The sequence below is a fragment of the Pongo pygmaeus genome, chromosome 1 (genome assembly GCF_028885625.2).
Source record: "Pongo pygmaeus isolate AG05252 chromosome 1, NHGRI_mPonPyg2-v2.0_pri, whole genome shotgun sequence".
Taxonomy (NCBI): Eukaryota; Metazoa; Chordata; class Mammalia; order Primates; family Hominidae; genus Pongo; species Pongo pygmaeus.
The window spans coordinates 122,547,114-122,569,721 of NC_072373.2; the positions used below are offsets into that span (position 1 = coordinate 122,547,114).

General features: G+C 38.1%; 1 protein-coding gene across 14 annotated transcripts in view; it reads right to left on the bottom strand.

The window, feature by feature from the left end:
• The window catches only part of NTNG1 (netrin G1), a 365,560-nt gene extending 345,615 nt beyond the window's left edge, over positions 1–19,945 (bottom strand). For 3 of the 14 annotated variants that reach the window (XM_063652375.1, XM_063652357.1, XM_054442117.2), the window contains exons 1-2: positions 18,461–18,773; positions 11,072–11,842 (exon numbers count right to left, since the gene is read on the bottom strand). In XM_063652375.1, the coding sequence (XP_063508445.1) occupies positions 11,072–11,317 (246 nt within the window). In that variant the 5' untranslated portion in view covers positions 11,318–11,842; positions 18,461–18,773. Of the gene's footprint in view, positions 1–11,071; positions 11,843–18,460 lie in introns of all 14 variants that reach the window. The other 11 variants (XM_054442081.2, XM_054442147.2, XM_063652359.1 and 8 more) reach the window with 8 other exon arrangements.
• Between the last annotated feature and the right edge of the window lie 2,663 nt (positions 19,946–22,608).

The following is a 22,608-nucleotide window of genomic DNA, read 5'->3' on the forward strand; positions in this document are numbered from 1 at the left end:
TGTTGATCAGTTCTCTTATCCCTGAATGAAGACACTCATCACGTAATATGTATTTTCAACCTTCCATACACTGTTTACACAATCCAATTTTCTGAGGTTATTTCAGATGAAAGGCTCTTTAAATAACAAAATCATAGTATTGTAGCTCACAGCCCAAATCAAAAATGTGATTTTTTAAAAAAGGTTTTCACTATGATTTTATTCCACATGCTACAAATAAAATTAGGGGAGGAATAGAATAGTTTAAGAGTGGAACATAGGTGTCAGAGTGGGTTTATATCCTGTTTGCACTACTTACTTAGAATAATTATTTAACCTCAGGCTCCAATTACTCTGGTGAGTAAGGATAAGACAGGACTGAGGATTATAAGAACCAACACAGTCCAAGCTTTCAGTACAGTGCATGACACCATGTAAGTTCTTCATAAATATCAGCTACAAGTATTATTTGTAAAAATATAGCACAAGTTCAATTCAACAGGCATGTAACTACTCCTATATGCATCACACCATGCTCGGCACTATAAAAGCACTGTCTCTCGTGATGGCTAAATAGAACACGATTCTAAGCCAGATAGTAGCCACATTGATGAGTATGCTCCCTAACACCTCATATAAGATTAGTCTTTCTAAACTTTGAAATAAAAACCCATATGGAGTGGCCCAGGCATTAACAACCAACCTCAGATTAGCATATTGGCCACCAACTCATTTTCTCTATGTCATGCACACATCTTCTTCTGTAAGTTATGCAGACCACACACATTGGATTCTGTTCTCTCTTGAGAGAGCACGCAGATGGTCCACAATATGAATGACCTCAGTCTACTCTGACCCACAAAGGAAACCAAAAATTTTGAATGTCATTTTCAAAAAGATTGAGGCCCTTTGGTATAACCTTCATATGACCTACAAATCTCAGCTCTACATATCTGGCAGACAATTTATAGTTTTACACATCCCACATTCATGTCTTCTGGCACCTATGCACACACTAAAATATCTTTCTTTGAAATATAGAATTCTTTTTCTAGAACAGTCTTTTAACTTCTCGGCAGGCTTCATATTCCTTACACTTGTCTAATCTTTTCTACCAGTTTATAATTTTTGCCTTCATACGAATCACTATAGAGGAACCATGACAACATTGCTGAAACACAAGACTAGTTTCCAGACCGTACTTAGAAATTGTTTGGAAGTGTGCTTGATTTCTTCATTTTACAATTTCCAAGAAGGAAAGGGAGCAACAGGAAAGCAACAAAATGTCACATATGACGGTGAAAAATCACCGCGCAGATATGGCCTCATGATAATGTCGGCAGCTGGACTTCTCAATGGACATCAACTCTCTGAAACAAAAGGGCTATTTCTTTGTACTGGAGCAACACTTAGTTCAATTCTTCATTTAATATTTTAGAAGTCAGCTTCAAAGTGGGTCAAAGAGAAACCAATTCTGTTTTTTCCTCAGCTCATATCTTTAATTTTCATGGAATAGATACTATATGAATCTATCTGTTCCTAGCAAGGTGAAAAGAAATTTACAACCTGCCGATCTCAGTAAGTTCTTTCCAATATTATGCTTATGAAACAAATTTCATCATTTTCCCCTTTTGTAAGAAAAGAAACTCTGAAATTTTTAAATGGCACACAAAAAACCAGCCTGCCCATTAGACTGGTGAATTAAAACCAGAGCAGATTTCATACCAGCAGTTTTATACAAGGAATGTGTTTTAGGATTCAGCTTTTTTCAAAGGGACTGATTCTAAGCGGAAAGGATGCTTTGCCTGAGAGTAAATAACAACTGAGCTAAGTTCTTATAATAGGAACAAAAGACAGAAGCAGGCACTCAGATGAATCTTTCCCAGCCCTAAGATTATGTCTCTACCACCAAAATCCAGTGCAGAAACACATAACATTTCCACAAAATGAGGAGTGTGGAAAAGTCTCTGAAATGATGTCTGTTCTTATGGCAAAAAGATATTCATATTTTGAACTGATTATGCTGACAGGAAATTGAGTTTTTGTAAAAGGTCCAAATATTACATATATATAAATAAATATTAATTTTTGGCTTTAGTAAAAAGTTAGAATCTAAGAGGCAAAAAGTACAAAGGAGTTAAAACTCTTACAGTTAGAAATAAAGAAATTTAAATAGCCAAGAAACATATTAAAAATCAACCCTCTCAATAAATGCATCTTTAAAAAAATGAAATGCCACTTTTACCTTCAAATATGTCCCTTTATCAATATCAAATTTAAAACATTATAACCTTAGGAAAACAGATGGTGGGAATAAGATAATTTTGTCATTATTCTTTTGGTTAAACTCCATATCCTCATTTATTTGCTAAGGCCTTTTAGTGGAAGAAAATGTGAGAATATAATGTGCAGTATTGATGAGGATCTAATGACCAGCATATTTGCATAACATGCTGGTAGAAGTACAAATTGTTAACTATCTTTCTCTATCTTTCTGGTGGACAATTTGACAACACCAATCAGGAACCTTAGAGTGTAAAATCCAAAAAACTGAAATGCCTAGGAATAGAAGGCTGGCTGAAGAGATATTCATATGGTAGAATACTATACAACAGTTTATCTCAAAAACTTCATGTTCAATTTAAAAAAGGACATTATGCAACGTTTGGTACAGTATTTTTCCACTTATTCAAGTTTCAAAAACAATGCTACATATAATTTGTGGATCATAATCAGTATATAATTTCCAATTAGTTGTTAAATAAGAGAAAAGAATATAATGGAAGAAAAAATATCAGAGGCCATAACACATAGAAACTGTAAGCTCTGTTTTGTGAAGCTTTTGTTTTGGCTGTGTGTGGGGATAAGTGTGTGTTTACTGTGTTCCAACATAAAATCTATTTCTCACTGTGGATCGATTTAAAGCAAATTTTAATGCCACAGGTATAGTTTACAAGGTGTAATTTACTCATCTTCAGCTTATTGCTTCCAAAGAGATGGCCTGACTTTGCTTAATACCATGTGGTCAAGGGTATCTTCCTTCTTCCTCCAGAAGCACAGACAAAAGAGAGCAATGACCAGAGAGTGGGACCTGCCTAAGTTCCCTGACACCTCTTTCCCCATGACTGACACGGAGTATACATTCAATGACAGTTCCATCCCTGGACCACACTGGAATGTAGCCCTACCTTTTTAGCCTCAATTAAATACAATACAATGAGCTCAACATCCTAAAAACATACACAACATTGAAATCATTTTGCCATATCATTCTTTAAAAAAAATTACTACTATGTTTTCCATGTTTATTTTTCTCATTATATATCCTTCAGAAATATTACTTTAATAGCTATACATATTCTATTATGTGGCTATATAATATTTTATTTAATTGCCTTTCCACTTGGATATCTTGATATTTTCATTCTTTTTTCCATTGGTTATAATGCTGTATTGAACATATATCAGGATAGTCTTCTTTATCTAAACAGATTCTTATTTCCTCACATACCAAACCTCCTATATTTAATTAGAAATAGAAAAAAATTCTCATATATATTCTAGAGAAAGAGAGAGAGATTTCAGTACCTGAGTTCAGAGTAGATTTTGCCTCTACAATTTCTTTTTTGAGAGCAGCATAAGCTGCCCAAGTACAGTAGCTAAATTTTGCTAGTTGTCTCTTAATTTACAGAGGAAAACATTAGATTTATGATAAATGTGTTTAAGAAATAGAAAACATTACGGTAATCAAATACAGTCATGTGTCACTTTACAACAGGGATACATTTTGAGAAATGTGTCATTAGGTGATCTTGTTGTTGTGTGAACATCACAGGGTGTACTTACACACATCTAGATGGTGTATCCTGCTACACATACCTAGGCTATATGGTAGAGTCTATTGCTCCTAGGCTACAAGCCTGTATAGCATGTCACTATACTGAATACTATAGGCAACTATAACATGATGTTAAGTATTTGTGAACCTAAATCTATCTAAACATAGAAAAAGTCCAGTAAAAATACAGCATTTTAATCTCATGAGACCTCTGTAGTATAAATAGTCCCTCATTTACCAAAACATCATTATGTGGTGCATGACTTTACAATATTGAAATCAATTAATTAGCTAGAACCATGTTATCATTTATTTGCTGACTAGGAGTATGTTAAATGCTACAAGGAATAAAAAACAATATAATATACAGTCTTTAGTGAATTCCTACTATGCATTAGCAAGTGTGGTGGCTCTCTCACATATCATCCCACTTAAAGAGTAGTGACTCACTTAAAGAGTCAGAATACAGTAAACATATGAAGCAAATGTGTATGTGGGTATATAAATCAATAAGATCTAATGAGGTGCTAAATGGTGGAGTACAGTTGAGTACACAGGCAGTGCTGGCTACTATATATGTCTATCTAGATATAGAGGTCTATACATATTAGATAGATAGATAGATAGATAGATAGAGAGAGAGAGAGATAGAGAGAGAGAGAGAGATTTAACAAGAGTTAAAAAGTCAAGAGAATGATATGACCTGAAATTAACTTGAGCTAGACATTGAAAGATAGGTGGCATCAGAGTAAGTGGAGAAGAGCACGGACTATGCCAAAAAAAAGGAATGTCTTCTGCTTGTCCTCCGAGAGACAAGAGATGACATGAGGGCTTCATGGTGATAACACTAGTCCTCAAAATCAGAGGATCAAAAGACCATCCTAAAGCCCATGTTAAACACAAAACAAAACAAAAATCAAAGAAAAGCGGAGCAAGTCTTCCAAAATTCTGGAGAATATGCCCATTATATTTTGAAACAATCCAGAGAGACTGATGCTTTAGGACAATGCTTCTCACACTTTGCAAGTGATGATCCTCTAGATTAAAAGCAGACAAGGTTATCTCCTGGGGGACTGAAGGAGGTAACTTCAGTATTCCACTGCAAAGCATTCATTATTTTGAGGTCTCATGTTTCACCTTTAAAAATGTTGCATCTCTGCATTCGGTTAAATGTTTCCCCTAATCTTAATGTGAAATTGGAGTTCCAGGTAGATAAGCCATATTTGTTTTACTCAACATACTCTGGTATGTCTTAAATTAATAACTATATATGCATATTTGAAATATATATACATATATATATTTCAACCTGATATATATATGTATATATCAGGTTCTTTATTATTTTGTTCCTCTTCCATCCTAGCTGTATCTACCAGATATAAGAAGTCTACCATTAACCAGGACACCAGGCAGTCATTAAAACACTGTGCCACCATCTGCTCCACCCAATTTTTTTTTTTTTTTTTTTTTTTTTTTTTTTTTTTTGAGACAGGGTCTTGCTCTGTTGCCTAGGCTGTTGTTCAGTGGCATGATCTTGGCTCACTGCAGCCTTGACCTCCTGGGGTCAAGAGATCCTCCCACCTCAGCCTCCCAAGTAGCTGGGACTACAGGCACATGTCACCATGTCTGGCTAATTTTTATAGAGACGGGGTTTCTTTCTGTTGCCCAGGCTGGTCTTGAACTCCTAGGCTCAAGAGATCCACCCATTTCAGCCTCTCGAAGTGCTGGGATTACAGGTGTCAGCCACTGCACTTGGCCAACCCAGCCTTATTTTCTCTCCTTTTCTGGCACTGTTTAATATTTTCTCTCCTTTTCTGGCATTTGGCTACCAGATAGTATTTTCCAAGTGGCCCTTTGACACGTTGCAAAATAATATTTCACCTTTAAATTCTGAGTGCTGGTCTTATTTCTCTATTCTTCTACCCTCTGAATACACACTACTTTGTATTAATTTTGCTCAGGACTCTACTTCCGTTGGCTGCAATGACCATATACTATTCGACATTAGTTATCTCCACCACCCCTAGGTTTTGCATGTGCTGAATGCTCTGTTCACTTCACTCTGCACACAATGGGTTGCAGTAATGTTTGTGAGGCATTAGCTCAACAAAGAGCACTTATGCACACTATCTGGGACAATAAATGACATGAGGTGGTTTTAGGTTTTGTTACATTTCCCATAATCTTCATCAGTTCCTTCCTAAGACCTCCCCAACAAGCCATGCATGCTATGCCAAGGCAGTTTCAACTCAAATCCAGTTGTCCCCTTCCAATCAGATTGCCAGCCATAGTCCCCTGGAGATGCTACAGAGTCCTGATGAGAAGTAGTGGGCGATAGGCTGTATGCACCCAAATTCAAAAAACAGGTAGAGTAATTTAGACATGATGCAATAGATAGTAAGGAGCTATTGTAGGCTCCTCAGAAAGGAAATACTTGATATAGTGGTATATGAGAAAGACTGATTTCCTTGGAACTTAATTCATTCCAAACATGAGTTAAACTTTTCTAAGAAATAAGTCTAAATAATGAACTAATAACAATGAAGTGTTAATAATGAAAGAACTGAAGGTTTTCAAAAATTCCGTTTTGGCATAATTAAGGGATAAATCAGTTCAAATGAAAGGTGTCACTGTTATTAAAACTTCATTCATTTACTGAATTATGTTTCATGTGAACAGAGTGTATTTTTAAGATTATTTCATTATTATATAAGTCAATATCATTTCCAGTTTTTGGAAAATTGATAGTAACTCCATGTCACTGAAAATGTAACTGAGTTTATCAAGTTAATTTCTCAAGGGCCACCTGATAGCCACCAGATGGCAACCTGAGCCAAAGGTAAATCAGAACTTGAAATTATAGATAGCCCTGAGACTATGAGTTACCAGTCACTCATCTCTCAGGGTTCCTTTGAAACCACAAAACACAAAGGCTTTGTACCACTTCTGTAAATTCCATTTGAACATAATGAAATATGCTCTATCTGCAATGCTTACAATAATTAAAGTTTTTTCATAATAGAAGTCTATCTAGAAATAGCACAATATGGAATGATCATTAATAGATCTGTTAAGGTACTTGAATAAATGCCTATCGAGAGCACAGGCACACATTAGTAAATTTCCTAAGTAAAATCCATTTTCATTTCGCATTCTGACATTTTATTTAGAAAAATTATACCTTTTCTTTTAATTATTTCAGTAAACATAATGAGGTTATTGCTAACTATACCTCAGAGTACTTTATTTTCTCCAATTTTTTAGTAATATGAGTCTACTTGTAATTAAAGGCATGCTGCATTAATGATGCTGAACGTCTCCAAGGGAAACATTTAATGTCCACCTCATAATATTATGCCAAAATTACATGCATAGAAGACTTTTTAATAATCTTTGTTTCCTAATTTAGTTTTGATTGGCTCTGAAATCCATAGCAGCACTCAAGGGCTTCCATTTCTACAGTGATCAGCACTTCTGAGCCACAAATTGTACAAACACACATGAGTTCTTCCGTCTGTAGGCTCCTTTTCAAAGCGTCTGTTTAACTTATCCAGAAAATTACTGCAGGCTAGAGATAATTGCAGATAATTTTGCCATTTTTAAGCCACTGGGGTGTGCGGGAAGATATGACAGCTAAGTTTGTCTAAACACAAAGAAAAAGTCATAGCTTTGTGTTGTCACTTCAGCTTTACACACAGGTTCAGATCATCCTCTCTGCTCTTTATGCAAATTGAAACAAATTGTAGTCACTAGATGATCTGTGTTTCCTGACAAAGCTCTGCCACCTGAAGCTTTCAATGTGGCTGAAAAGATAGGATCTATTCAAATGTGTTTTCCTAGCCTAAAAAAAGGGTTAACCCCCGCCTTCCCTTCAGATTCTTCCCCATTGACGAAAACAGAGATTTTCTTTAGCCATCATCAACTCAAAAGGAATACATCAAATTAAAAAGAAAATATATGGTTTTCAATATACACAATTTATATATATATGTATATATATGTGTATATATGTGTATATATATATATGTGTGTATATATGTATATATGTGTATATATGTATATATGTGTGTATATATGTATATATATGTGTGTATATATATATATATTCCTCTTCCTTATCCACTATGATTAATAGAAATGGCAGTGTGCTCCTGAAAAAGTAATGTTTATAAATACTGGTACAATTAATACAGAACAATTTTAAAGTACTTCACATTGAAGATTTATTAGGTATGCCATCCAGGTTAATAAGCAGAGATCTATTGTTAAATGGAATCCATATGCTCCTTCTTTTCCTGAAATTTTACCCTATATTAAAATAAATGCAACATTCATGGATAGTCACTGGCACATAATGATGAAGTCAATGAAAAAAGCAGCAACACGGACTCTTAGCAATGCCAATGAACTTCAACTTTATATTAAAGAAATTGGCCCTGGGAATTATAGGTATTTCTCTCAGCACATGTTCCCTCGGTGCTCAGAACAGCTATAGCCACAGCTAATAGGAGTGTCACTAGCTGAACAAGTGATTACTGAAACAATTTTGCAGCAAACATTTACATATAGGGGCTAAGCAGTGGCTGTACTCATGTGGCAGCTCCCCTGATGTAATAGGCCATAACGACTCTGAGGGAGCAGGTATGGATGCAAGTGTCAAGGAGGGGAGAACGCATAAGTCATAACACAAATGACTTTATGAATCCCCATTACACCCTGGGCTAAGGAGTACCTAAACAGGTTTGACATGACAGCATCCTGAGACAGTTTCCCAACCTTGTGTCAGGAATCCTTATACTAAAGAGTTTTATGGAACATCCAAAACTGCAGAGTGGAAGTGTTGCTATATTAGGCCATTACCATTGACATGGTATATAATATGCATACAAATAGTCACAAGGTGTATATTTAAAGGATAGATTATTTAATTTGTTATGCCTATCATATGCATATTAAGGAATACAAATTAAGCATTGATAGGTAACATTTCACAAATCTTACATTCTCCCTTGGAAAACCATTCTGTCCAATGACAAGTTTACATCCACCAGGGCTTCCAAATATCTGCATCACACTAAGATGCAGGCTTTTAAAGACTGTCCTGCGGCGTTTCATGTGAACATACAAAGTATACACATTACTGCACTTGAGAAAGCTGAGGGATATCATTTTAATTCTTTTTTCCCATTTGGTCTCTAACATCACTTAGCCAATGGACTGAGAGGAATTGGCTTGTTTAAATACCTTAGACCATGTTCCTTTGAAAGGCAGGCATGGGAAGATCTGTAACATGCCCTTTGCACTCATGGTGGGAGAAAGAGGCATGCTGAAGACACCAAGTAAACCCTTCAACATGACAGAGAGGAGCAGTGCTGAGCAAGCATTCTCTGGCCAGAGACTGAGATCAGGGAAGCTGCACCCACAAATCACACCTTGAAAACATCATACAGGGCCTATGAGAGGGAAAACAGCACCCTGGGAAAGGAAATTTGCTATTTTACTTAGATCTGTAAATTATTAAACAATTCCAGAAGGGACATGTTGTTAACAAGTGTCGTGTAAACCAATATATAGAGCTAGAGTGTTCTTAACAATATGCAGACTTGGCCTGGAACTCATCCTCTGCTATAAGGAGTAGAAGACTATACAACCTATCACCCAAACAGCAATTTCAACCCAGATTTGTAATGAGCTCTTATAGTTGACCTTTTATGAGAAATTATTAAAGACCTCACATAAAGCCACCACAAATGTCTCTGCTCCTTTACAGATTTATTATGATTTTGCTAATGTGTTTGAATAAACTCCTTCTCTGGAAGTCTCTGCTTTCCAAAATGCAACTTCTTTGCAAAGCACATACCTGTTCCCAGAGAGATGGGTCCTCTCTTTGAAATATTTAGTCTTTCAGGGCACTTTAGTCACAGTGACACCTAATAGCCAAGCGCTTTTTCTCACTCTCCACAAAATCAGGTTTAGACTATAATTCAAACCAGTCCCCAAAGGCACTTCTGAAAAATGGCAAGCCCTTAGCTTTAAGGTGAAAACACTCTTTATTGCTCAAAATTGTTTCCTGTTACAAAACCTTTTTTATGGTGCTAGGTCTAAGATGATCTTATGCTAATTTAACTCACTGGGGACTGTGAACAGATGCTACTTTGATTAATAGTTTCACTATCCTGAAAATGCCAGGCCAGGTTCAAGATAATATAGTCAGGTAAGATTACTATTAAAATCTGCCATACAATTATATCTGTTATGTGGAAAAAAATAGGATCACAGTTCTTGTATCAAATAAAAACCACCTATAATAAAAAAAAAAACCAAATGAACTCACCATCTGAACTCTTTAGCACATTAATGTATACTATTTTAATCACTAGCCTCTTTACTAATACTTACAGAAATATTGTCAGCTATGTCTTTCTTAAAAATTCAATGTGTTACTCCAATATTACCTTTTCACATGGTATTTAACTTTCTAAAAAGTTAAATAGAAGAAAAGGACTTATATAAGCCTTGAGAACAATGAATTCTGTAACTTTGCTTATCAAAAAAAGTATCTGAATTTATATATGCTGAGCCCTTGCTTTTCAGTAAATAAGTTTTCTATATTCCAAAAGTCATCTTTAAAATATACATAGGAAACTATGACCTTGATAATAAGGGGAGTTAGCAAATAAGATTTTGCTGGAAAAACTTCTCACAAGGCTTTAGTTCCTCTCTCCTCTACTTTTTTTCTTGCTGATCTCCTAACCAAGGACTCCCAAATCATAGCAGCTTCCTGATGAAGATAATTATGAGATCTAGTCTCTCCTTGAACTACAGAATTTAGGACTGGCTTTATATACATATGTGAAGAAACATTTGTGTTTTTAAAGTTGGTTTGCCAATGCATTTTATCCTTAACATGACAGATATGACCTAATCATACTTCTAACCTCCAATCTAAAATTTAACCTTCGATCGGACTTTTTCTTTTATAATATATGCTATAGTGTACCTGCCTCAGTGAAACTATTGGTTTTCAGGGAAGCAGAAAGTAAGTTCCTCTCAGGGCATCAATCACACTGAGCAAATTGTAATTCCAGGCAGTGTAAGCCTCCACTGAGAAAGAAACTAGCCTGTTAACACAAATCTGCCACCTGCAGATTCAACTTACTGCATGAATTGTCTTCACACTCACCACATCTGTATGCATATAAGATTAGACCCTATTTATATGAAATATTTTATGCAAAAGGGTTACCTCACCATTGCACAGAACGTCTCAGGAGGGTCTCCACAGGTAATATCCGGAGGATCGAGTTTCACTTTCAGATATTTTGTCATGTCCGTGGATTCCGGCTGGCAGGCCATGTAATCCCAAACTTTCCCTTCTTCCGTGTAAATCTGAGTCTTACACAGATCATAATGTCCCCAAACCAAAGGGTAGGGCTGCATCACTGAGGACACTGTAACCCAAAGGGCATGAATCGACAGGAATCTTGACAAATACATCTCTAAATTCTTTGTAATCTTCTTGGAAACTAAAGCAGAGCTTGCTTTATGATCTGCGATCTTTGTCTATTTTACATATATATACACATATGTATGTATGTATATGGGTAGGTAGGTCTGTGTATTTTTTTTCAAATGAGGATGGGACCTCAAAGCAGATCCCAAAACCAAATATGAAGAGTTAAGATACTGTGTGTATTCAGGTATATTGAGGACTTTGGTGGAAGCCTAACATACTTTTGTGTTAGGCGTTAACAACTTGTAGCTTTTTCTTTGTCTTAGAACATATCTAGTAGACTCAGGTCTAGTTTGGTTTTTGTAAAAGATGTCCAACTGCAGATAATAATTTAGCAAAGTGGTGGCTCTCCCGTTGTACATCCGATAACCCTGAGTGATCCTCAATGTTCACAGCTCACAAGGGATGCTCAGGCAGGCTGAGATATCAGTATCTGAAGCAAAAGGATGAGTGTCTATAGCCCGGTGTCTGTTTCCCATCAATCATTCTTTTCTTCTGGCACCAACACCCTTTTAGAAACAATAAGAGTAAGAGTTATTGTCCCAGAATCAATGTATTACGAAATGTACAATATGTTGACATTTTGGAGGTCTGATGCAATATAAAGCAAATTGGTGTAATACAGATAACCTTTACTCAGCTGCTTTGCTAGAATGAGCAAACCATGGAAATCATTCACATTGGGGAGAATTTCAATATGAAGGATTTAACTCTTCCATAACAAAGACAGACACGTGTGCGTGAGTTACAGGTTTTCACTTCAAAAATTATATTTCCATCTTGACAAAACTGAGAGCAAGCAGCTAGATTTGAACATTTCTCATACATTGCAGTGCTAGAAAATCTTCCAAGAGAACAATGGGGTAAATGAGTGCTTTTATAATGATGACAAAGAAATGACAACTACTTATATCCCTTTTGTCTCTTGGCAAAGAGACCCTAAAAATCTCCAAATTCCTTGTATATTTCTTAGCTTTTGTTTGCTGGAGTGAAAATCAGCATTGTTGGCAAGAGCCTGTCCCTGTGGATTTGCTCATTATATTGGAAGAATTTAGCATCTTTTCTTTAGTTGCATTTAGTAATAAAGATAAGTTGGCTCTCTGAAAAAAAAATCAAAAATAAAACCAAAGGATCAAAATTTCCTTTCATAAGAATTTTCTATATTTTTACATCTTTTTATAGCCATTACATCTGCATTTGCCATTACTTTTTGTAACAGAAGAGAATTTGTCCCAAAGGCGAATGTTATAAGCTGCTTTAAAACTAAAAGCTCTGTAGTAAAATGCACAATTTAAAATGCACATATAAAAATAGCCAAGGGTGAGTTAACAGGCCATGAAGCAGAATAATACGGCGCTAATTCTAAGAGAAAATAAAAATTACTGTGTAAAAGTACTTTTGGTTAACTGATAATGCATCCTACATAACTATGGCTACAAGCCATTGGCGAGTTTAATTGGCCACTTTTCTGTTTAGAGATCACCATCCAAATCTAAACAAATGCTAACATTTGGAAACCAGGTATTAAAAAGTATATTTTCTTAATTCGATTACTTATATTTATAGTCTAAAAACCGATTTTTAAGCAATGCAAAAAGGACAAAAAAGCCTACAATTTTAAAAAATTCTATTATAGACCCTTCAATTCACATTAAACAGTTGAAATATGGAAGTTCACTATCTTCAAACAATCTTATAAAGGGAATTCATTATATTTAAATAATGCACCATCTTAAAACAAACTAAGCCACAAAGACTATGAAATGCCAACAGATGGTTGAATTGTGTTTCCACAGCAAAGTAATTTATAATAATTGCTTTATGGATGCAAGTGCAATTTTCATTATATTCAATTCATAAAATGTTATCATACAGCTGCAACTTGTGATATTTCCTAATAGAAAAAGTGTTGAATATTTGAGTTCCTATGAAGCAATAATTAGTAGTTTGTCTAAATATGTGTAAACTACAGATTTGAATCAGCCTCTTCCTTGTAACCTAAAAACTATACTGGGTAAAGCACATTTTGAAATCTTAAGCTAACAAGAAAAAAATCAGAGAAGCATGTGTTGTGGCTACTATAGCCTTCTGCTTTTTTTCAGATTCATTAGTAATTTTATGTTGATATTTTCAGACACATCCAACAATTTGACAATTAATAATCTGAGGTGTTAAAATGATACAAATTTACATTTTTGAGATGAATTTTTCAACTGTATTTACTAGTTTTTATAAGAGGAAACAAATACTTTCCAAGGGGTGGGGGGATGGAGGCATTATAACTGAAGCAGTGTAAAATCCACTAGGTCAGAAATTATTAACTTTAATTCTTAGTTTCAAATACACAGTAATTTATTTATCAAGAATGATATAATCTTGAAGACCCGGAATTGACTGTTTTGAGTTTGAATGGAGTGAGCATTGTGTGTTTATTTTTAATATTAGTTTGAAAATACCACTTTAAATATATTTGAGTGCTTCCTGAGATTAGTCTTCACTTTCTTTTTTAACCAACAAATGATATTCTCCTCATCCATTTATTCTCGGTTACTCTGTCCTCAACCACATTTTGCATTACTGCAACCACAAAATAAAGGGTGACCATGCATTTGTACAGGAAAAATTTGAACACTAAGGAAATATATGTGAACCCTTCGCTATCTCGTGACACAACAGCAATCCCAATATAACGAATTCTCATTAAAGTATACCAGGATTATAATGATGGTCATTACACAGAATTACGGACTACACCATTGATCGAATTTAGAGAACTGACAAGGAAAAATGCAGAGGAGTGCAAGATATTTGAATATTAGGCAGTTGCAGGACTGTGCAACAGACATTCTTGACGAGAGGCAGCCAATTATAGCTTAAATTTCTGGCACATAACCAGTTGTGATTAATAGTTTTCCATTACATTACAGACATATTACTAATGTATTAAAAATGTCAAGCTTTGGCAAGCACTAATATGGCATGGCTCAGTTAGTCTGCAGAGTTTACATTTAATGAGCTCCCATTGACACAGAAAAAGATATTGACCACGGCGTATTACAGATCAGGAGCAGAGGGACACTAAGCTGTTATTTAACATAATTATTTGATTTCATTCTAATTTTTATATTTGTACTATCGTTATGTATCCTGCATTTCAGGGTCTTCTTACTTTTCAGTGTCACATATACTTCAAAGGAAATCCTCTTAACTTCAAATTAGTAAGAAATTAAATCTATGAACTTCCATGACACACAATGGAAAAGCAGCCTGTGAAAATCAGGAATTTGTTATTAAAGTATAATTATGGAGTTTTCAAAGAAAATACAATGACGTAAAAATAGAATATTATTTACAACTTAACCTCCACTATTTAATGGCACTGTGTCTATCTGCTGTGCTTTCAAACAGGTTAAAATTATCAATAGCTTCTTAAAAGCTAGGTCATCACAGCAAATAGCTAGGGAAACCAATTATGAGAAGGACAGTGAATAACGTATTTGGGGACTTAATATACTAAACCTATCCCTTCTGGCCCATAACTGAACTAATTGTGAAGTGACGTGGCCTTTAAATTTGTCTCAGGTGTCCGTATCACCTAAATAAGAACAGATTCATAAGAGCTCTGGGCAGCTCCAGTTCTACCTCTTCACTTTGCAGACCTTGGGAACTCACTGTAATCAAAAATGCTACCACCTCTACTTGGGAACTAAAGTACTGAGAAGTCCTCTTTGATAAAAATACCCGTTAATAGGTTGTGAGTACCCCATAGACCTCTGGTGTATAAATCTGCAGAACCAATGATAAAAGGTAAAATTATGTCATGGCCCTCAAGTTGATAGATATTATTGATCAGGACTAAAATGGGCTACAAAATGCCTTTGCACACACAAAACATGTATTTGTCCAGGATTCTGCAGCTAATTCCCTTCCACCTTGGATTAATTTTGCAGAAGCCATTTTCGCAGGCCCTTTCTTTCACCAGAAAAAAAGCCTCCCAAAATATTACATGGAAGTAATAATGACTAATATTGTAGGCAATTATATTCCAAAAGCAATTGCCAGTTTCATCAACGGAGAGGAAGACATTATCAGTAAATCTCCTAATCTAGCTGATTTTCAGCATTCATTTTATTATATAATCTCACTAGCAGGTAGGAATGGTGGTAGTAAGCTATTTTTTTCATAAATATTCAGCTTTTCAGGGGTGCCTGAAATACACAACTATTGACTCATTCCTCATAGACATTAAGAATTTTATAAATATGCATGTTTCTGAATGGGAAGGAACAAAAGGAAAATTGACTATATAGAACATCGAGTGAAAATATAAAAAGATAAAGATATACAAAATTATAACCTATCAAAATTAGCAGCTTCCAGCAGTCATAATGAAATTTATTACATAAGATATTTTAACATGTATTCAATGCTCTTTGCAGCTATTTGTTCTGAAAAAAGCATTTTCTAGTCATCTTAATGGAAAACATATGCTTCTATCCTTTTGTTGACTGTCTCTCAAAATATAAGGAATTTAACATGTACTGCAACATCATTGGCATAGCTTACTCACACTTGATTGGGTATTATGAGCAACTGTCTATCATGAGATTCTTAATAAACCCAAATAACACACCTTGGTATTTGAAAGATCTCTATTTTCATTGAGAGAAGACTGATTCGAGAAATTAGATAGCACATGTTTTGCAAGATGATGGAGGATGGGATAATACCCAAAACTATTTCAGAATCAGTTAAGCCTAGAAGAAATCTGGAGTTTAATTACCACATGAAAAACAAATATTTAATTCTCATGCAGGGAAGTTCAGAAATCTAAGGTCTCAAACGCATATATGAGAAAATCTACACCTACCTGAAGTTTTGAAACAGAACTTTGGATTCTGCAGATAAAATTATTTTTTAAAGTATGCTAAATCTCATACTAACCTAAGACTTTAATATAATCTCTCATACAATATAATTCACACACATATATTTCAATGTTAACATATAATTGGTTTTCAAAGTTGAATCCAATTTTCTTTTTTCCAAGTGACTTGATGCCTTTGTAACTAAAACTCTCCAAATTTTTATGACACTTAGAAATCCTATCAAATAAATGTGTAATGGTTTAACTTTTTAAACAAATTACCTAATATTTTTCAGAATAATAATGGAAGCAAAGATAGGTATTTGCACCACTTGCAAATACACAAAAGGAAACTGCAAAATACATTTGCCTCCTCCTAAAAACGCTAACCTGAATCATTTTAACACATATACTCATTGAAAGCTGACAAAACAAAAATATTAACAGGAAACCAGCTTTATGTTCAAATAAACTGTTTCCATACAAAAGTTTTAAGATTATCCCTCTTAAATTCCACAGTAGGAAATACCACCAAATTAGTAGTCCAGTACATAGAATCCTGAATGCCTTAATGGTGGTCTTCAGTGGGTGAAATATCTCTCATTTCATGGCATCCAGAAAAGAAAATATATCCCTGGAACAACATTACATGTGAAATACTTGATGAACATTTTTCCTTGCATGTTGATCCACATGCAGAGATCCAAATTTTATCTTAATGAAAAATTGAAAGTTGCTTATCTTCAAAAAGAATCTTGGACAGTTACTGAGCTGCTGTTCCTTTGCCAAAGAGAAAGGGAGGCGGGTAAGGCATTCAAAGTGACACAATTCAAAATACTTAATGAAATGTGGAATTGCTAATTCCCTCACCAGAGATCCTCCTCAAGGGACAAACAAAACAGAAAAGCCTCCCCTGAAAAAAAAAAATTTTTTTTTGGAAAACTTTCCAACAAGCTTAACTACTAAGCATATCTGAATAAGTGATTTTAATGGAAGATCTTTCTGGGTTTTTTTTTTTCATTTCTGTAAGATAAAACAACTTTTAGTATTTTCAGTCATAAAACAGGGCCTTATTTCTAGAGCAATTCTACTGCCAGATTCACCATATGTTTAGTGGAGTTCTGAATCTTACTCAGAATTTTCCATTCCAAAGATTGACAATTTGTTATGAGGAGTGGCTCCATTATTCCCTGTATAAAGAGAAGAATGGGTGAGAGAGGAGGACCCTGTACTCACTGGAAATCTGTACCTGATGCAACTATAGGAGCTCAACCTGCTACTTTTCCAAGTAAAGTTGCTTTAAAATCCCCGCTAGGAATTTTCCTCCCTTGCCCTGTAAGATGACAGCCTACTCTTAAGTGGATTTCTGAAGGGAAAAAAAAAAAAGTCCCCGGGTGAGGGTACTAAAATTAACAGCAGAGGGCGCAGTTTCTTTTTATATCCAAGTTTTTCCTTGTATGAATCACTTAATTGGTTATTTTAGGCCCAATAATATTCAGTATTATTTGTATTATATATATATATATCCACAGATCCATACAGGAGAGCAACTCAATGTCCCTAGCCGAATCCATCAACCGATTAATATGATGCCAGTAAAGAATATGAGAGAATATTCCAAACAGCATCCCTACACCAAGTCTCCCTGTTTCAATTTCCCTTTCTCCCCAGCTGCACAACATGGGATAGTAATGCTTTAATCTAGCACCAATAAAGGCGATTAAAAGAAGGGACTTCAAAAGCTCTCGATGTGGCCACCAGATCCCCAAGGCCGGCAATAGCGCAAGTGTTTTTTTGTTTTTTGGGGTTTTTTTTGTTTTTTTTTTTTGTTTTTTTGCTTTTCCCCAAACAAATATAATTGGCGAAAAAAAGAAAAAATAACGACAACCCTCCTGAGCGATGTGTGTGGCCAGGTGTACGTGAGAGAGGGAGAGCGCCGGGCGCCTGTCAGTCGGCGGATGGAGGCTCAGACCCCGCGCCTGGGCTCGGGACACAACAGGCGGACGCATCATCGGCCCGGGGCGCACCCCCGGGAAGACTTGTGTGTGGGTGTGAGCGTGTGCCGGTGTGTGTGCGCGCAGGGCTCCGCGCGCTGCCTCCTCGGGGCGCTTTACAAAGTTCCTCGCCCACCCGGAGCCTTCCCTCCCGCCTGTGGATCGCAGCGGGTGGGGGGGGGGGCGGGGGGGGGGGAAACCCGGGGGAGAGGGGCACGGGCGAGAGGCGCGGGTCGCAGTAGGAGAGGCGAGCCGCGGGCACTTACCGTGTGGCTCGTTTGCCCTTGCGCCGGGCGGGAGCCGAGCCGACGGCGCGGGGCGGCGGCCCTGCGCAGCCAGCCTGGTCCGCCTCGGGCGGCGGCCGCAGCAGCGGAGCCCGCGGGCGATGCACCGGCGGAGGGCAGCAACTCCCGCGGAGCCTCCTCCACGGGCGGGAGCGGGCGGAGAGGGAGGGGTGGGCGTGAGGACCCGAGCCGCCGCCACCGCCGCAGCCCGGGGATCCCGATCGCGCCCGGCCGCCGGCGGGAGAGGACCCCGAGGACCGAGAACCCAGCGCCGGCCCGCCACTCCTCGCCGCTTAATTACCTTCGCCTCCGCCCCCGGGGGGAGCCTCCTGCACGTCGCCCCCTCTCGGAGCCGGCGCCCAGAGGGGGAATTCCTTCCCGTTGACGTCCTCTTCCGAAATGCAAAAGATCAGTGACTTTGACAGGTAGATGAGGGGGAGGGAGTAAGGGTGGGCGGAGAGGAAGAGAGGATGAGAAAGGTGCCTCTCCCTCCAAAAATATAGTGATATTAATAATGAGATCTCAGCCTTCGGAGGTCGTGCCAGCCCAGTCCCCTGCTCGCCGGCTCTCCTCCGCGCCTCCTCACTCCGCTGCCTCTGACACTTCTCGCCTTAAACTTTTACTGAGGGATATTTTTTCTTTTTTCTATTTCTATTTCTTTTTTTTTTTTTCCTCTTTTTTTTTTTTTCAAGCCGCAGGACGCTTTTCTGTTTCCCGGGGATCAGAACCAGCGGCCAGGCGGTTCTATGCCGCTTGGCACCGCTTTCATTTTATTTCAGATGAAGACGTTGAGCTTAGTCAGAAGGGGCATAAATCAGGACAATTAGCATTGGCGCCAAGAAGATCCTCTAGTACCAATTTCACCCGGGTTTTCTTCGCGCATTCCTCCACTCAAGTCAGAAATGTCACTGCACATAGCGCTGATGGCTGTGAGACGCGACGCACCCAAAGTCCGTTTGATGAAATATACATGGCCCACGACGCTTCTGGATTGCGGCTCCCGGGCTCCCCGCCCCCGCCCGCGGCTCCTGGCCGGGACCCTGCTCCTAGCGGGCAGCGAGCTCCCGGCAAACTTAGGGGCCAGTGCCAATTAAAGAGTGAGCGCGAGAGCCGGAAAGAGGAGCGGCAAAGAAGCAAGCCTGGGGAAGCCGCAGCCCTCGGAGGGGTGGCATGTACGTTTCACTTAAAAAGCAGATCCTCTTCTGCAACTGCCAGCAAGTGGAAGGATAGCAAACCTTATACTACCTCGAGACCTGTGCGCTCCGAGCGGTCCTAACTCCGTCCCGCTCGCTGTTGCTGTTGCTGCTGCTGCTCCGGCCGCAGCTGCTGCCGCTCCACGACCTCGGGGCGCTGAGGCAACAGGGCCCCCTCCCCCTACTCCCCATCCCCCCGGCTCCTCCACAGAAGCACCGTTTCCAGTAACTCCTCGTGTACCTCCCACTTTTGCCGCCGTCCATCCCACCCCTCTCTTCTGTCTCCTCCCCAAACCGTTCCCAAGCACACCCTTCGCCGCTAGAAGTGATCACAATGTTGTTTTTCAACCAGCACTTCCTTTGCCCAGAGGCCCCTACAGCCCTAGACTGGAACCTCCTCATTTAGAAATTCATTCCCCTTTAAAAAGTTGAAGTTCAAGGGAGAGCTGTGCATTTCAGGCTTCCTTGCCGTTTCTAAGAGAAAAACAAATGCTCCGATGCTCCAGGCTTCATTCCCCACCAAGGCGGGCTCAGACTCACCTGGGATCACTCTTAGCTACACATTAACGTCAAACAGAAACAAATTCGAATTTAGATAAGATAGGGAGACTTCCACTAGAAAGAAAGACTATTGTAACAGGGAAAACGCTCTGATCTCGGAAATCTGCAAGCCTCTCAAAACTAAACAGAAATCGGCCTTTTTTTTTTCTTCTATATATATAAGGGGTAGCAAGCAACAGGGAAAGCCAAGTAGATGGGGGAAACAACTCACTTCAAGACCCTCATGGTTGAACAAGAAATGTGTCTCTGTGGTCCAAGAATTTGGAAGATAAGCTAACAACGGTGAATGTTTCACATTTTAGTTCTTGCTCAGATTTGTGGGGCAAGCTAAATCCCAGGGACCTGCTGGAGAGAAGCCTGACTCATGTTTGGTCAAGGCAAAGGTGGGGGGGGGAAGAAATGGGCAATTGTGAACACTTAGTCACTATGTGTCCCACAATTAAGGCAGGAGGCTGAGTAATTGGGTCATTTTTCTGTGATGACTGGGGGTGGTGTGGTAAAAGGATGGATGGGGGAGAAGTTTGTTGAGTTGGGCCTATAGCCAGGCCCTCCTTGGCCCTGGGCAGCCAGGAAGTGGGCAGGGATTTCAGGCACCCCCAGCCTTCCCTCTAACACCTAAGAGGCCACAATAAGTCACCTTCTGAATCTCTGAGTGCAGGAATCTGGGATTTATGTGCTTTCCTCTTTCCCACCTTTGTCCTGTAGTGCTGACATTGCAAAAAGGAGTTACCTGCAGGGCTGAAACTCCTACCAAGGGTTCTTAGACAGTGGCCAAGTCTGGCTCTTCCCCCTGTCTCTAGGCATGCTCCTCCAGGTTTAAAACATACTGACTATATGGAGATGTTACTCACCACCTAATCCTCCTTCACAGGCCCTTAGATCCCACTTCTTTCTATGGGGGCCTTTTGCAATAGGATATAAGAAACAATATCAAGAGTGGCCTTCTTATTTCTCATTGGCCCCTTGGCCTAGATCCTGAAATACAGACAGTTCTCAGCCTTTCCTTTCTCTCTTGCCCTTCTCTCTCAAGCCAAGAAAGCCTTTCTGAACTCTCATCCTCTGCTTTATCTGGTCATTTAAGGCCCTTCTGTAGTAAAAAGAAAATAAATCTATGCAGAGATTAGAGAATTCTCTTCTGGAATATACCAAGATCTTTGTGATTTTGGCTTCCAACCTGGAAAAATACTTGTTTTCATCTGTCAAAATCTTGGAACTAACCTCCCTTCCTCTCTTCCTGTATCATCCCTCATTCCCAGGGTTCCTTTGACTATGAGGCAATCCCAAGTAAGTGTGATATGTAAATGGGAACCTCTCCAATTAGGTAACACCTCCCACTACAGGAGTGGGAGAGTCTTTCAGAGGTGAGTTTTTCTGTGGAACATGTGCTCTGACCTTTGCAGAAGCTCAGTGAATCACCAACTAAACATGTGGATCTAAACTCAAGGAAGTAAATCAGAATCATCAGAGACTTTTCAACATTAAAACCCCTTCCCTTCCAGATCTTGTTCTCTCCTCCAGCAGCAATGAGGTGGGAAGGACTTTTTCTCCAAAAAAGCACTTTAAGTGGATCTGATATACTTCCCCAAACTAACATGCATATATTAAACCAGCTTTCCTCAATATACCTTTGCGTATTTGTTTATATGATATACACAGATCAGAAATTGACTTTAGAGATTTCATTGCCACCAAGTGAAATTATTTAGGGGACACCTACCTTACCTTATCATTCTTTGCTTTCTCTAGCCATGTATATATTTAACTTTCTTTGGAAAAAACTATTTTTCTGTTTTTATTTAACCTTTCAACTCTACTTTTTTTTTTTTCTTTTTCCTTTTGGAGAAGAATGGTTTGATCTTTCAGTTCTCTGGCTTTAGATCTTTGGCTGGTTTCTACACATTCCTCATTCTTCTTCAACTTAGATATCCATTTATTTGTAATCTTGTTAGGTCTCTAACTGTTGTTCATTTTTCTAGGTTCTTAGCTGCCTAAAAATCTTCTCTTTAGAGATTTGGCAGGGTTGTTTCAATATTTGTAACTTCAATATGCCAAAGTGGTAGTGATGGCATATTTGCAATATATCTGGTCCAAAAAGACATGTGTCTTTTTTATAAATACTGTAAAATACTTGACATAAAGTAGGTGTAAGATAAATGTTCAGTGCAGGTGTGAATAGCTTTAGCTTATTCTCACGATTCATGGCCTCTTTGGTAACAGGAGCTAACTCTCACCATATTAAATTAATATGTAGATGTCTAAAATATCCAAATCATGGGTGCATTAGATATTCTGGGGTGCTGTAACAAAGACCATAGATTGAGTGGCTTTAAAACAATAGAAATTTATTTCTCACAGCCCTAGAGACTGGAAATCTGA